The 16121-nt window shown below is 44.9% G+C and overlaps 1 protein-coding gene across 4 annotated transcripts; it reads right to left on the bottom strand.

The window, feature by feature from the left end:
* Positions 1 to 695: 695 nt before the first annotated feature.
* LOC310746540 (calcium-binding protein 5) lies at positions 696 to 16065 on the bottom strand. Of its 4 annotated transcripts, none has more exons than XM_083580419.1 (8): positions 15924 to 16065; positions 11341 to 11442; positions 9711 to 9832; positions 8000 to 8030; positions 6829 to 6972; positions 5184 to 5293; positions 3319 to 3466; positions 696 to 1111 (listed from the first exon to the last, which is right to left on the bottom strand). In XM_083580419.1, exons 3-8 carry the CDS (start codon positions 9771 to 9773, stop codon positions 1086 to 1088), a joined length of 522 nt encoding a protein of 173 aa, XP_083436545.1. In that variant the 5' UTR covers positions 9774 to 9832; positions 11341 to 11442; positions 15924 to 16065; the 3' UTR covers positions 696 to 1085. The 4 variants fall into 4 exon arrangements, with proteins under 4 accessions (XP_083436545.1, XP_083436546.1, XP_083436547.1 ...); XM_083580420.1 differs by lacking the exon at positions 15924 to 16065 and adding an exon at positions 15789 to 15913; XM_083580421.1 differs by lacking the exons at positions 11341 to 11442; positions 15924 to 16065 and adding an exon at positions 15789 to 15856.
* Positions 16066 to 16121: the final 56 nt, after the last annotated feature.

The following is a 16121-nucleotide window of genomic DNA, read 5'->3' as shown; positions in this document are numbered from 1 at the left end:
GGATGGGCCTTGTAGGTTTTATTAAGAGAGCTCTCCCCACTTGCTTCCCCATAACCGCAGCACCGTCCCAGACTGGTCTTGCGGCTGGGCTAAAAAGGGTAGCAGCCCTGAGGACCAAGAAACAGGGGCAGAGCTAAATCTGTTTGCCCCGGAGTGACCTTGGCACATCCTTGAGGGTTTGCCCGCTGCTCCGCTTCTTCCTCTGCCACCCTCCCTGCCACTGTGATTAGGGAAATGGAGAGGTGGAAGTGCAGCAGCTGTTTCGGGCCCCATGACTTTTAATCTGCAAAGGCTCATTAGGAGGAAGCAAACAGTCCTGGAGCTGCAATTCTTTGGAGGGGCTCTGATAGCCAAAGAGCCAGGAGTCTGAGCTCTTCCACTCCCTCATCCTGTGCCCAGCTAGACCCGCGGTGCTCCCCGCCCACACGGTGATCAAACCCAAGTGTCCCGCTTCACCAAAGTCCCGCTTCTGAAAACCTCTGGCCTTCCTACGCAGGAGGGTCCCTGCTTCCTTTTTAATCTGTTTATTCCTGCCCCATATGCTGCCCTTCTGAGCAGCGATTAAAGCAGATAAGCCGCTTTTGGCAGGGCCAGACGTGGAGCTGCCAGGGTGTTATTCTGACCTCTGCGGATGCCGGCAGCAGCGGGCGGCTCCAGTCGATGTGCCACAAAAAAAGCCACCCCCACGCGGATCCTGAGCGATCCTATACAAGGAAGTCTTTATTGTACATGATTGCTGGAGGGGAGGGAGAGGTAAGGCAGGGCGTTGCGCTGGGAAGCGACCTTCCGGGGTGTGTTTGAGAGGGATCAACCGAACTGGTTGGAGCAGTTGTGGGATAGATTTGATGAATGCAGCTGCCCGGTAATAAGGGATTCCTGCAAGGATTGGACTTTGCCGAGTGAGATGCTTGCCCTCCTCTTAGGGAGACGATCCAAGAACGCCCCCCTGCCAACCCACCCCTTGCCCTGCTCAGTCTTTTGTGCAAACGGAGGTTTGACCTCCCCTCCCAGTTCACACTGGGATTTGATGTTGAACTCCATACATTCACATATTCATTGGAACCAGAGAGGGGAGGGCGACTCCATCAGCGTGACATCATCCTCACAAACTCTGTAAGGCAAACGTAAGAAACACATCAGTGCGGCTGGGGAGCAAGGCCCGAGAGACCTGGCTTCAAATCTACGAAGACTGCTGAGTGCTCCCTCGTCCTGACCTACCTCACAGGGCTGTTGTGCTTATCCAAAGGGAGATAAATGGCTGTGAATGCCACCGCCTGCTCCTTGGAGATAAATGTGTAATTCACATGTAAAATAATGATGCCCTGGTTGCCAATTTGCTTCTGGGCCAGGTTCAGGTCTTTTGTGTTAATTCACAAAGTCCTGAACAACTTTAAGGACACCCAGATTCCATTCTCTCCACTTTGATCACTGAAACTTTCGGATGGGCACTCTCGGTGGTCCTCCATGCCCCCAGGATTTGGCCAACATTTACCAGGGTTTAGTGCCGCAGGCCCTGCCCTGTGGCACTACTTGCTCATGGAAGGTCAGCTGCAGTCATTCTTGCTCTCTTGTCTTTCAAAACTTGTATTATTCAGACAGGCCTTTGATATTTTTACCAGTGAGTTTTTATTCACATATTATTGATGTTTTTACTGCTGCTATTTGTAGTTATTTCAATGTAGTAAGAAGATAAACCTGTGCTGGACATGCACATGATATTATTCAACTGTTTTGGGTGTCTTGTTATTTGTTTAATGTTCTGTTTTGTCTAGCGCTGAATTTAACTATCTTTTGAAGTTCTTAAAATATCTGTTTTTAACTACCTTCTATCTATAATTCAAATCATTGGACTAGATGACATGGGGGTCCCTTCCAGCTCTACAATTCTATGATTCTACAAAATGTTGCTGCATTTTGTAAACGGCTTAGATGTTCCATTAACATGGAGCTGTACGCAAATTTTGTTAAATAAATGAAATGAAGAAGGATGAGGGAGCACAAGACGGGGGCAGCCCTGGCCTGAGACCCTACAGAGTGTTTGCCTGCTGGGGTAGGCAATATTGGCCTGGATGGACAAATAGTATGGCTTTGGTATAAGGCATGCTCCTATGCTTGCTAAAGGCTGGCTATTGTGCCCTTTTTGGCTGGCAGTGAGCAGTCTTAAACAAATGAGTTACCAGTGCAATCCAAACTGTGCAACAAGGTAAGTCAGTTCTGTCCCCTGGGGAAATTCTGCTTTTACATTTGCTGCTTCACCTGCGTCATTTAGGTTACTTGTGCTGGAAGTTGGTTGTGCTGTCATAGTAGCCTGAAATATCCCCAGAATCTGTATTCTGAAATGACCTAGGTCCCGTTACCTAAGTTGTAAGAAGGAGGCCGCTGGATCAAGCCAGTGGTTCGCTTAGTCCAGCATCCTATTCTCAGGGGTCAACCTATGGGAAGGCCACAAACAGAACCTGAGCACTCTCCCAGAATGGAATCCAGAAGCATTAAAGGTAAAGGTAAAAGGACCCCTCAATGGTTAAGTCCAGTCAAAGTCGACTATAGGGTTGCGGCACTCATCTCACTTTCAGGCTGAGGGAGCTGGCATTGGTCCACAGACAGCTTTCTGGGTCATGTGGCTAGCATGACTAAACCACTTCTGGTACAACAGAACACCATGACGGAAACCAGAGCGCATGAAAACGCTGTTTACCTTCCTGCCGCAGTGGTACCTAATTATCTACTTGCACTTGTGTGCTTTCGAACTGCTAGGTTGGCAGGAGCTGGGACAGAGCGACGGGAGCTGACCCCATTGTGGGGATTCGAACCACCGACCTTCTGATCAGCAAGCCCAAGAGGCTCAGTGGTTTAGACCACAGCGCCACCTGCGTCCCTCCAGAAGCATTACCACCTCCGACAGTGGAGGTAGAACATTGCATTCAGGGTCATTAAGTCTTGCCTGGTGTGTTGGGACAACTCCCACACTCTGTTATCTAGTGCCTGCTTATTAAATTAGTACCACAACCACCCCACCAATGGGGCTGCAATCCAAAAACAGGGCAGGTGGAGCAGGGAGGCTGGGTGGTCCAGCTCCTGGTTTCCCCACCAGCAGCAGCCCGTTTGACAGGTGGGCTGTGTGCTACCATCTCCATGCAACTGGAGCAATCCAATAACTCTCTAACCCTATTATCCAAACCCATTTAAGCCTATATCTTTTCAGCCTGTGCTCCTAAATCCCATCTCCCCAGACCTTTAAAGCTTTTAACCTCTCACCTTGTATCCCGATAAGCCTATAATCTCTTTCCATCAATCCTATATTCCCCTACTGCATCTCACCCTCAAAATCCACCGTCCCGTCTCCATTGACGTCGGCTTCCTTCACCACATCAGCAATCTCCCGGGACGTCAGGCGCTCGCCCATCAGCCTCTGCATGGCCTGGTACAACTCATCCAGAGTGATCTCGCCATCCCCGTTGGTGTCAAACTGGAAACGGGGAGAGGCATGGTAATTAGTTGCGGTGAGAGTCAGCATCCTTAATCTGAATAGGAGCAAGAGGGCGAAGCTTAATGGCAGGAGATGCAGGACAGATGAGAGGAAGTACCTCTTCATGCAGTGGTTCATTAGCATATGGAACTCATTGCCACAAGATGCAGTGGCGGCCAGTTAACCTGATCTCATTTTAAAGCTAACGGGAATAGATCTATCAATGGCTATTCGTCAGGATTAATGATAGGAGAGAAATCCAATTCAGTTTGCATTTAAAAAGTGAACTGGTCTCATTCACGCATGCCAAAAAAATAAGGAAACCAAAACGCAACCATCCTTTACAAAAGTCGTATTTCCCCAAATTTTGCAATGCCGTGATCCAGCCAAGAAATGTGTGCCAAAATGCACATGCAAGGGTAAAGTGTGTATAGAGAAGCACATGTCAGTGAAAAATAATGGAGGAAAAATGCATTAAGGAAATATAAATATTAGTGAAATATTAGTGTTGTCCAAAAAAAGAAAAAGAAAAAAAAGGAAGTGTTCCAAAAGGATTTGCACCAAAAGGTTGATGGATTTTCATGAGAACTTTAAAAAAAAATAGAACCTCCAGGTCCAGGTCTGAAAACCACAAGATGAGGAGCAGCAGTGTAGGCTTTCGCCTTCCTGCCCTGCTTGTGGTCATCTGGTGGGTCATTATAGTAAGTAGAACGCTGAATTAGATGAGAGTGGCCACTTATGGACCACCAAAAAAAGCGGACACAGCTGTGAGTAAAATTCCGGTGTGGTAACATATGTATAAAAGCAAATTGATAAATAATAATTATTTAAATACAAATACAGTACACTTCATGATGTATGCAACCAGGTAACTTGTGTGCCTGTCTATCTGCTTCCAGATGCTAACTGTTGATGGGCAAATTAAAGGATCTTTCTCTCCCTTAAATCAGACGTGAACCAGACAGTCCTTCAAATAAAGGAACCCTTTAAAGGACTGTTCCCCTGCAGCGCTTCCACCAGAGGACTTCTGTAAAGTAGGAGAGATTGTCTAGACCTTTGGTCTGATCCAGGAAGTTTCTTCCTCTTTCTTCTCTTATTTTTTTATGGAACTAGCAAGGTTGGCAGAGAAGGGATAGTCATGGGGAGTGCTATGTCCCATCCCCAGCTTTGGGGGGGCGGTGGATCAATGTTGTCTAGTTGGGGAATGAGAAGTTGGGGAATGAGAGGTGTTCAATTTTCTGGGAGGGAAAGGGGACATATGACAAGCTGGGATAAGTGAATCGGTACAGTTCAGTGTCTCTCAGTTTCTCATTTTTCTAGTCTTAACCACGTCTCCACATTTCCGTATCAGATTGTGGAGCTGGGAATTAAGTCGTCGTGAAAATCCCCCAGCATTCTAGTATGAATTTCTTCTAATGTGCATATTTAACCTATGTGATTTTGCCCAATATACACATTTTTGCAAATCCATTATCCCAAACAGAATGTACTTTCATATTTCATTTCCACTAACAAATGCATTTTTAATGCACACTCATTCAGAGAAGTGCGGGTTCTGAAGGGATGGCTGTTTGTGCGTTGCTGCGGAAAGCACGGTAGATTTCTTAGATTTGCCTTTGAATGAGAACGGAATCAGATTTCTGCCCCACCCCTGAGAACAAGAAACAAGGCTGAGAGAAAGAACTCCAAAGTCCTGTCCAATCCCAGCCCATCTTACCTCCTTGAAGGCATCCCTCATTTCCTGAAGTCCAATCATGCCTGCCGTCTCTGCCAGCAACTTTGGGGTCATCATCTCCACAAAGTCCTCGAAATCCACGCGCCCTCCAACTGCAGTGACCAGAGTCAGGTTAATTTCTTAGAAGGCTCAGATATCTTGGTTTTCCCTTCAAGTTTCCTTACATATCCCTGATCAGCAGCCGGTTTGGGGCTGCATATACAGCATACGTTTAAAGCGGATGATTCCCCCCTAAGAATCCTGGGAATGTAGTTTGGGGATTGTAGCTCTGTGAGGGGTAGACTACTGTTCCCAGAATTCTTTGGGGGAAGTCATGTGCTTTACAACCTAATATACCAAACTAAACTAAACTAAAGAGATTAGATAGATAGATAGATAGATGATAGATAGATAGATCTCAAATGGGGGGAGGGAACTAAAGAGAAAAAGAAAATAAGATACATTAATAATAATCCTCATAGGGTCATCATATGATCCTCATAAAACACAAAATTATAAATATAACCCTCAGTCAACATTTTACCTTAAGCTTCACACATAGGGAGAGTTGAATCCTCCCACCAGGGAGAGCTTCTCCTTCCTCAGTCTCTCACCCTGAGATAAGCCACTTTGACCTGCCTCTCATATAGGTCAGCTCCTTGTATGTATCTTCATTCATCATTATATATATATATATATATATATATATATATATATATATATAGACATACACCTAGTTAATGCTACTGGAGAGCCACCAGAAATCAAACGCCACACAAGAAACCCAATCCAAAAGAAAGAAAAAATAAAAGGGGGGGGCACAAGAAAGCAGAGAAAGATAAAAAAGAGATACTTTTGGTTTCCTAACTGCCAATTGTGTATATAACCATTATTCAGAGTATTTAACATATATACTCCAGAATCATTCTAGCCATGAATAATATCTAGTTACTGTGTTGCTGTTCTTTTCCATCCTGTGGGATTGTCTTTTCCCCAGTGGCGTAGCGTGGGTTGTCAGCACCCGGGGCAAGGCAAGTAATTTGCGCCCCCTAACCCGTGGATTTTAGCTGCGAGAGCGAGCGCGCCCCCCCCCCCGATGTTGCGCCCGGTGCGGCCGCCCCCCCCTGCACCCCCCACGCTATGCCACTGCTTTCCCCAAAGTTGGTTGGAGGCCTGGGGGGGGGGACTTTGGGGCCTGTGCTTTCTAGGCACGGGACAAGCAGAATCGTGGATGAGCCTTAAAGTCCAGCCACTGCATCACACGAGAAGCTGCCTCACTGCTGCCTACCACCGGCTCCACACAAACCTCCTTCCCCTCTGAAATGGCAGACAAGTCAAGAGCTGGTTGAATCCCAGGCAAGCTGACAGTGGCCATCCTTTATGTTAGAGCCAACACCCATTGGAGACCCAGGAAGTGATACCAGGACTCCTGCCAATTGTCAGCCTTACTCAACCTGATGTTCTCAATATGCGTTGGGCTACAATTCCCAGCAGCCCTTGCTTAGTATTGTTCATGGTAAGAGATTATGGGAGTTGTAGTCCAAGACGTTTGGAGGGCCGTCAGCTGAGGAAGGCTGCCTTGTATCTTCAGTCCAGCACCATTCTTTATTGAAATATTCAACCCAGTCCTCAGAGACCAGGCACTTACGATTCATGTTGATCTGCTGTGACAGTTCGATAAGCTCCATCTCGGTCGGCATGTACCCCATTGTCCTCATGAGGTTGCCCAAATCTTTGCAGCTGATATAGCCATCCTTGTCCTTGTCAAACTCATCGAAGGCCTCACGGAGCTCTGTTTTTGCAAAACAGGAGCAGCAAGAGTAGCAGCAAGGGTAGCAATAATAACTGAGTAAAGAATGTCAGTGGTTTTCCAGGTTTTTACCTCAGGGAACACTTCCTCTGGAAGGCCTGCTGAGGAACCCTCTAGCACCAGCTGTGGAGTTCCAACATGTTCTAGAAGATTCTGGGTATGCTTTAAGGCAAGGGTATAGAAGCCGTGGCCCTCTACATATTGCTGGACTACAGCTCCCATCGTCCCTGACCATTGGTCATGCTGGCTGGGGCTGATGAGAGTTGTTTTCCAGTAATAAGATGGAGGGCCGTAGGTTCCTCATCCCTTTCTTAAGGCCTCACCATCATTCCACATGAACTGGGTGTGCAATCAATATCCCCTATGGCTAGGGATGGGCACATCTGTCCATTTCACTTTCCTCCAGTTTTTCATTTTTCCAAACAGTTCTCCACCTTTTCTCATCAGTTTGCCATTTTGTGCTTTTAAAAGGTCCTCGAGAAAATTCACCAGCATTTTAGTGTGAAATTCAAGTAATTTCAAGTGTGAATTTCACGTGATATACACAGTTTTAATGCAATGTGGATCAACATAGACATTTCTGCAAAGTGATTTCCCATGATATATGTCATTTTCACCAATATATGCATTTTTATGCACATTTTACCCTAAAATATTTTTGTAAACATTATTTAGTTGGGGAACTACACTGCAAAATTCAGAGACGTGTGACTTATAAAGGAAGGCTGTGTTTCGGTTTGCTTGTTGTTGCGGAAAGTGCAAATTATGTAGGTTTGCCTTTAAATGCAAACTGGATTGAATTTCTCACTCATCCATGCCTATATTACACTCCAGAGGAAGGTCAGTCATGGTTGGGAAACTCTCTTTATGGGAAGCTCAAACCTTACTGATCTTCCCATCAAAGAATCCCTCATTATCTTGCAAAGCAACTCAGAATTTCCCAGAACAATTAAAAACAACAACCCCAAAGCTGCTGCTCAAAAGTATCACAAATGCCCATCCTACTTACCTTCGATTTCATCTGCTCCCAGTTCCCGCTCCTGTAAGGCAGATGTAAAGTCATTCATAGTGATACAGGCACATAGGAAGGAAGGAAATGAAGAAGTCTTGGTTCACAGTCCTCAACCTCACTAGAAACTACTCCTTCCTCCAGAGCTGTAGAAAACAAGACCCCCAAAGCCCTAATGCCAAACCGATCTCTCCACCCAACCCTTCCCGACGCCCAAACAAAGGCTCCTCTTCCCTAAGGCCAATCGAAATAATTGCATCGCGCTGTCAAAAACACAGCAATGCTCCCGTTGAGTTGACAGCTCAATATTTACAGGCACACAGAAGGACAAAGTGGATCCAGCAATGAACTGGAACGCTGCCCAGAATGACAGAGCCAGTGATCACTGTGAGATGGAGGAACGAAGAAGTGGGGCGGCGGGGAGAGAGAAACCCTACACAATCCTAAAACTCAGTGACAAAACCCAGGAGGCGCAGAGCCCATGGAGGAGCAACCATGTAGCTGCAGATGTTTGGAGAGAGAGAAAGGCTGAGACCACCTCACTGTGCTTTCTGATTCACAGAGACCCTTCCTCAAAACTTCAAGCAAGTACAACCGAGGGTGAGTCCATGAGCTGGCAGCAGCTGAGTGCCTTGAGGATCACTAGAGATGCGTACACACCATATAGTTAAAGTACATTTCCCTCCCCGTAAGGAATCCCGGGAGCTGTTGTTTATTAAGGGTACTGGGCTCTCTCAGAGGTAAACTACAGTTCTCAGGTTTGGGGGAAGGCACGCTTTAAATGCATGTTAGGGCTGCAGCACACCAAGATATCATAATCTCCTCCACTACTGAGCCTGGGGTGGGACAGATAATTCATACTAAGGGGGAGGGAATTAGGAGATGGTTCACAGGACCCAGTCCCAGATATTTTACCTTAGACTCCCTGCCCCCAATCTCCTGCCCCTTCCCTATTATAACCTTTAAAAAACAAAAGTTTGCTCACAAGATGACTGGGCGTGCTGCACCCGACAGTGCCAGCGACAGCCTCAGACACCCCCAACAATGTTAATTTGCCCGGCAGTTAATTTGTGCCCCCGTGGCCCTGTGCACCGAGTGTTTTAGTTCCTACCCAACGCCCCTGAGGCCAGCTTAGCCCCCAACTGCCTTTCTCTTACATACTTTCCCAGCATTCAGAGACCCAGCCAGGTTATCTATTTGGCTGTGGTGGTGACAGAGAATAGGTTGTGAGAGCCGTGCTCCCACAGGACACGCATACATTTCCCATCATGTCATTTTGACCGAAAAGTTGGGGCATGTTTTGGAAACCATCTAATAAAAAGAAAAAACGAGAAAACCCTGCCTGCCAGAGGCAAAAAGGGAATGAGAGATGGCAGCATGTAAGACGCGTTGCCTCTTTCAAACCAACATTCTAGAAGTTAAATCGAGCCCATAGAATTCCATCTCCCTCTTGCTTCTCTAGCACACTAGACTTCTCCTCCCGGGACCTGGATCCTCCAGAACACCATAAACTACAAGCAGCCTTCATGGAGCTGAGTCTGGAATCCGGCGGGCTCCTCATCCCACCGGGTCCCACTTTTGGTTAATTTCCCTTGCAGAGGAAAATGGAAACTCAGCCCTTGCTTTGGCTGACCGTTCCAGACCCTTTGCCCTGCCCACCTGGGCTGCTGCGCCCTCTTGCCCAGTCCACACCCCCCCGCAATGGCCATACCCCCTGTTTCTCAGCAATCCCCTTGCGCAGGAAGATGCAGGCTGGTCCCAGGGTGTTCTGCATGGCGCCGAGTGCTGCGTGTCCTGGTCACCCTCCGTAAGGTCCTTCTGATGCCTTGTCCCCTTTAGCAGAAGAAGAGATGGCTCTTATGGATGAGGATGTTTTATAGAGGGGAAAGGGGATTATCTCTCCCCCCTCACTTCTGATCCTCACCCCCGCTGTCCAGGCCTTTTTGTTCTCCTCCTGGCTGTGGTATCTGCAAAATAAATCCCTCCTCCCCTCCCCAGATTAACATCTGCTGCATGGTAAGAGCTGGCAGCCAGGACTCCTCAGGCTGGGCAGAGGAGCCAGAAGGGTCCAGAGAGTAATGGGATGGGGTGCAGGGTTCTGCTGCAGCTGTCTGGGAAAGAGGGAGCGGGATTTAGTGGCAGATTTGATCCAGAACTCTTGCTGGGTCCTTCTGGGACACCGGAGGCTCCTCCTGATGATCGATTAATTTGTTTATTTGTTCTGATTTGCTTGCTGGGTGGCTATAGGGCAACGAGCGTTCATCTTACATTCACCTTGATTTGCTCACAGAGTGTTTATATGTCTTCCTATTAATCAGCCAGTCGTATTAGACTTTGCCATTCATTTTCCTGTCACTTTCCTAACTGCAAAAGTCTGATTTTTTATTTATTTAAAAAGTGGATTTACTGCTCTAAGGCACCAGAGTGTTTTAATCCACTTCAATTGCACAAACCTAAATTTCCCAGTACTGTAAGTGCTTGGATCCCTCCCACAGAAAACTGACAGTCTGGAGGCACCCCAAGGGCCAGTGAGTTAGGCTGCCAGCACGCCATGCTTTGAAGCACATTGCTCCCCCCCCCCCAGAGAATCCTGGGGGCAGTACTTTACACCCCACAGAGCAACAATTCTCAGCACCTTTAAACAACTACAGTTCCTGGATTCTTTGGGGAGGGTTGATGTGCCTTAAAGGTATCACACACACACACACAGAGAGAGAGAGAGAGAGAGAGAGAGAGAGAGAGAGAGAGAGACTAGACTTCTATGTAATTATAGTGCAGCGTGTTCTTTAGGGCAGCCATGTTATTTTATACAGTTAGAGCTAGAGTGCTTTGGGTGGGTTCCGGGGGACCCCCCTTTCCCTACCCACTTCCTTGGATATCTTTTCACACAGGTTCCACCTGTCACTGGGATGGGGAGACGGGATCAGGTTCAGCTGTTGTGTACCTGGGTTAAGACGCAGCAGCTGTCTCAACTAGGAAAAAAAGGCTGTGAACCCAATATGCGTTTGTGTGTGTGTGTGTGTAAGATACTATAAAGTATCTTTATAGCGGTATGGAGTGTGGTGGATGAAGAGCATTGGTGGGTGTGGATAGGAAAATAAAGAGCATTTGTCTTTTTAAAATGTAAAGAGCTTCTTGTTTTGATGTGAATGTTTGTTTGTTTTAGTTTATTTCTACAAGTGGGAGTTGTGCTGAGATATAATCCTCACCAGACAGGCAATGCCTTGTAAAGAACGGCATGGAAAATGAAACTAGAACTAGGGACTGAAGCAATGCAGGGACTGCATTAGTGCAATTGTTAGGCATGTTGTATAGTCACTTTCGGGCAGTAAAAGAGTTACCGTTCATCTACGGCAGACTCTGGCATTCATTAAACAGCAGCAGCAGCGGCGGCAGAGGCATCCAGTCAGGTATCAGGTGTGCCACACAATTCGGTCTGTTGTCTAGTGCATGAAATACGAGTCAAATGACCCCCATCTGTTTTAATTGATGCATTAATTAATTAATAAATTAGGCCTGCAATTTTCTTAAGTTAATTGACTTGCGCTAAGAACTTTGGACGGGCAAAAGAGCTGCCCTAGTTTTTCATAAATTAATCGTTAAATTGTGTGTGTGTGTGTGTGTGTGTGTGTATAGTTGTTTTAGGCAGGTGCTGGCTGCAAGAACTGGATGGCAGCCATAATTGTTAGAAGTGACATTTTGCAAAGGAAGGAACTTTTTCAGGGCAGGGAGTGGGTAGGGAGCAGAGGCAAATTTAATACCCCAAGTAAGTAAAATAATAACTGTAAGTATATAACTAGCCAGTGCTTTTTTTCCCCTGAGGGGACGCAGGCAGAGCCATAGCTAGGTGATCTTGCCCCCGGCAGAACTGTCCAGATTCGCCCCCTAGCCACAGACAAATTAGCTCTTCTTTCTGCCTCTCATCCAACCCCAACCCCCAACCCATTCAATTCACCCTCTATTTAAAAACAATTTCGTATGAGGCAATAATCAATATTTATATTTATTGACATATTTTTAGCCGATTTTGCGCCCCACCCCCATTGCCTGTACCCCTGGCAGAGGCCCACCTCACCATCCCCTAGCTACGGCCCTGGATGCAGGGGTATGCATGTCCCTAAACATTTTGTGACTCTTTGTACTTTTGTCCATTTACTGTATTTATTTCCCCTGATTTGAACTATAAAATGGTGGTTTTCTTGAGTCAAAATGAGAGTACCCCTAAACATTTTTTTTGGGGGGGGAGCACCATAACTAGCTAATATTTCTGGTCAATCTAGTCACTTAGCAGAGATGATATATTGATAGACCTGACCTCTGAGCAACTTGGGTTGTGTAAACATATCATAACATCCACAGTAGAACAAAATCAACTCAGTCCATCAAAGGCTTGTGGAGGAAGGTGAGTATTTACCTGGCCCAAAAAGGAGTCAGTGAGTGCGGCAAGAGTATTGTTAGCCTAGAAATGGAAACAAGAAGAAATTCCGACAAAAGAAGAATGGCAGACGAAATTAATGGACTATGCAGAATTGGACAAAATGACAGGAAGGATTCGAAACCTGCGGGACCAGAGATTTACAGAAGATTGGAAGAAGTATATGAATTATTTGAAGAGCAACTGTAATCAACAAATTACGCTAGTAGGACTACAAGAAGTTTTGTAAGGAGAAATATACGAAGTGTTACAAAGTAGAAAAAGATAGAGATATTGGTCATGAGTTTGAAATGTAATAGGGAAGAGGTACTAGTAGAAGAAATTCATAAAGATCAAGCTGGCTTTCTCCCGGGCAGACACTTGTCTGACAATACGAGGAACATAATTAATATTCTAGAAAAATCACAAGTGAATATTAATACTAAAGCAGTTTTGATATTTGTGGACGCGGAGAAAACCTTTGACAATATTTCTTGAAGTTTTATGAAGAAGAATTTACAGGGGATGGGGGTTGGTCAAGGTTTTGGCAATGGTATAGGTGCAATTTACTCAGAACAAAAGCCTAAATTAATTGTGAATAATGTAGTGACGGAAGAATTTAAGATAAAGAAAGGAACACGACAAGGTTGCCCAATCTCTCCATTGCTTTTTATATCGGTCCTGGAGGTTCTTTTAAATATGATTAGAAGGGACCAAATGGTATACAAGTCGGAGCTAAACAGTACAAATTGAAAGCATTTGCCGATGATTTGGTATTGACATTACAGGAGCCAGAATCTAGTACCAAAAGAGTACTGGAACTAATCCAAGAATTTGGACAAGTAGCGGGATTTAAGTTGAATAAGATGAAAACTAAGGTTTTAGAGAAAAATCTAACAGTGACTGAGAGAGAGAGGTTTCAGAAGGAGACAGGATTAACACTGGTTAAGAAAGTGAAATACCTAGGGGTGAACATGACCGCTAAGAATGTGAATTTATTTAAGGATAACTATGAAAAATGTTGGATGGAAGTGAAAAAGGATTTAGAAATATGGTCAAACCTGAAGCTATCATTGTTAGGCCGAATAGCTGTGATAAAAATGAATGTATTGCCAAGGATGCTGTTTTTGTTTCAAACATTGCAAATTTTGGATAAAATGGAATGTTTCAAGAAGTGGCAGAGAGATATCTCTAGATTTGTCTGGCAGGGCAAGAAGCCTCGAATAAAATTTAAGATACTAACTGATGCAAAAGAAAGAGGTGGATTTGCCCTGCCAGACTTAAAACTTTATTATGAATCAGCCGCTTTTTGCTGGCTGAGAGAATGGATGCTTCTTGAAAACACTGACGTGCTGGATTTAGAAGGTTTTAACAATGTATTTGGGTGGCATGCATACTTGTGGTACGACAAGGTCAAAGCACATAAAGCGTTTAAAAACCATATTGTCAGAAAAGCACGGTTCAATGTTTGGATAAGATATAAGGATTTGCTTGAAAATAAAACCCCAAGGTGGTTGTCACCAATGGAAGCGAAGGCTCAGAAAAAGCTCAATATGGAGGCCAAATGGCCGAAATATTGGGAAATTTTGGAACAAAAGGGAGACAGATTAAAACTCCAGAATTTTGAAAAATTAAAAAATAGAGTGCGAGATTGGCTTCATTATTACCAGATAATGGAGGCATATAACTTGGACAAAAAAATTGGCTTCCAGGTGGAAAAATCAAAATTGGAAACAGAACTGCTAGATCCTAAAATTAAGAACTTGTCAAGAATGTATAACTTGCTGTTGAAATGGAATACTCAGGATGAAACGGTGAAATCTGCTATGATTAAATGGGCACAAGATGTTGGACATAATATTATGATGGCTGACTGGGAACAGTTATGGACCACAGGTATGAAGTTTACGGCATGCAATGCCTTAAGAGAGAATATAATGAAAATGATCTACAGGTGGTACATGACACCAGTCAAGCTTGCAAAAATCTACCATCTGCCCGATAATAAATGTTGGAAATGTAAAGAGACTGAAGGTACATTCTTTCACCTTTGGTGGACATGCCCAAGGATTAAGACTTTCTGGGAGATGATCTATAATGAAATGAAAAAGGTATTTAAATATACCTTTCTGAAGAAACCAGAGGCCTTTCTCCTGGGCATGGTCGGCCAATTGGTGCCAAAGAAGGATAGAACTTTCTTTATGTATGCTACAACAGCAGCAAGAATACTTATTGCAAAGTACTGGAAGACACAAGATCTACCCACCCGGGAAGAATGGCAGATGAAGGTGATGGACTACATGGAACTGGCGGAAATGACTGGCAGAATCCGAGACCAGGGAGAAGAGTCTGTGGAGGAAGATTAGAAGAAATTTAAAGACTATTTACAGAAACATTGTAAAATTAATGAATGTTAGAAGGATGTTGGAATGATGTTATGTGATTTTAGCAGAAATGTTATAAAGGATTAGGAAAAAACTGACTGTTAATTGGTGAAAGGAGGGAAAGTAAAGTTACATTATATTAAGATAAATTACAGGACAAAAATTTGAAAAGATGGAAAGGATTTGCTGAAACAGATAACCGAACTAGAATACAAAAAAGGGAGGTGTGAGGAGGTCAAGGAAATAAGCTAATGAAAGATAAGTTATGGGAAGATTCGCTGTATCTTTTGTTTTTGTTTTTTAATGGATTTTATTTTTTTGTTCTTTTTTTTCTTTTTCTCATCTTTTTCCCCCCTTATTGTGATGTGTTGTATTGTTTTTGTTTAATATGGTGTTTTTTACTTTTTCTTTCTGTAACCTTTAAAACTTTAATAAATATTATTTTTTTAAAAAAATGAAATGTAATAGGGAAGATAAGAAATGCATACTGAGAGATTAGATTGGAAAATTTTCAGACACGATTGATGGAAGTAAAAAATTTGAATAAGATGTAAAAGTATGTTTAATTACTGTTGAAAATGATACGTTAAACACACACACACACACACACACACACATATATATATATATATATATATGGAGTCAGTGAAGGCGCCAGGCAGACCCCACTGGAGAGAGCGTTCCACAGACAGGGGCCACAACTGAAAAGGACCTAGAATCATAGAACTGGTGGCTTCGAAGGAACCCCGAGTCATTTAGCTCACCCCACCCCAGTGCAGGAACCCTGCCCACAGCCATCCCTGAGTGGGCTTGAACCACCAACCTTCTGGTTAACAGCCAGAAACACTGACCCATCTCCCTCTGAGCCTCCCTTAGAAGAGGGAGCAGGAGACGGGCCTCAGATGAAGATCTAGGGGTCTGGGCAGAGTCCACTCACATCTGCTTCCCACTCCATGGACAAAAGCCAACTGAATTGTCAGTTGAATCTTACTTCAATGGCGGTGGCGCTGTACTTGTGGGGTGTAGGCTGGCTTGGAAGACGTGTAGGTAACACGACACAAACACTGCTGGGTGATCCTAGTGGCCCCTTCCAACTCCACAATTCTACCATTCTGTCTTCCCACACCTGGTCTGCCGCCCGAGAACACCTCGTTCTGGCTAGGGGCCAGGCCATTGCTGTCCCAAGGGGAGGAGAAAGCGGGATGGTGGGACGTTGGGGGCCCTGCTCCCCTTGAGAACCTTTGGCTTCCCCTCGTGGCTGCCACGGCAACCAGGTGGGTTCTTCTTCCTTCTCCCTCATTGGTTGCTAGGAGCCGCTGCAGAA

This window comes from Podarcis filfolensis, assembly GCF_964270895.1.
Source record: "Podarcis filfolensis genome assembly, chromosome: 13".
NCBI lineage: Eukaryota > Metazoa > Chordata > Lepidosauria > Squamata > Lacertidae > Podarcis > Podarcis filfolensis.
This window is presented reverse-complemented; position numbering and strand designations above follow the sequence as displayed.

Bases quoted from the DNA above. Each gene is read 5' to 3' on its own strand.
- LOC310746540 (XM_083580418.1), bottom strand. From the start codon at position 15,971: ATGGCCTGGCCCCTAGCCAGAACGAGGTGTTCTCGGGCGGCAGACCAG. The intron at 5,294-6,828 runs GTAAGTGCCTGG...TGGTCACTGCAG, and splicing joins ACAGCAGATCAACATGAATC to TTGGAGGGCGCGTGGATTTC. The intron at 1,112-3,318 runs GTGAGATGCAGT...TTTGCCTTACAG, and splicing joins CGGGACGGTGGATTTTGAGG to AGTTTGTGAGGATGATGTCA.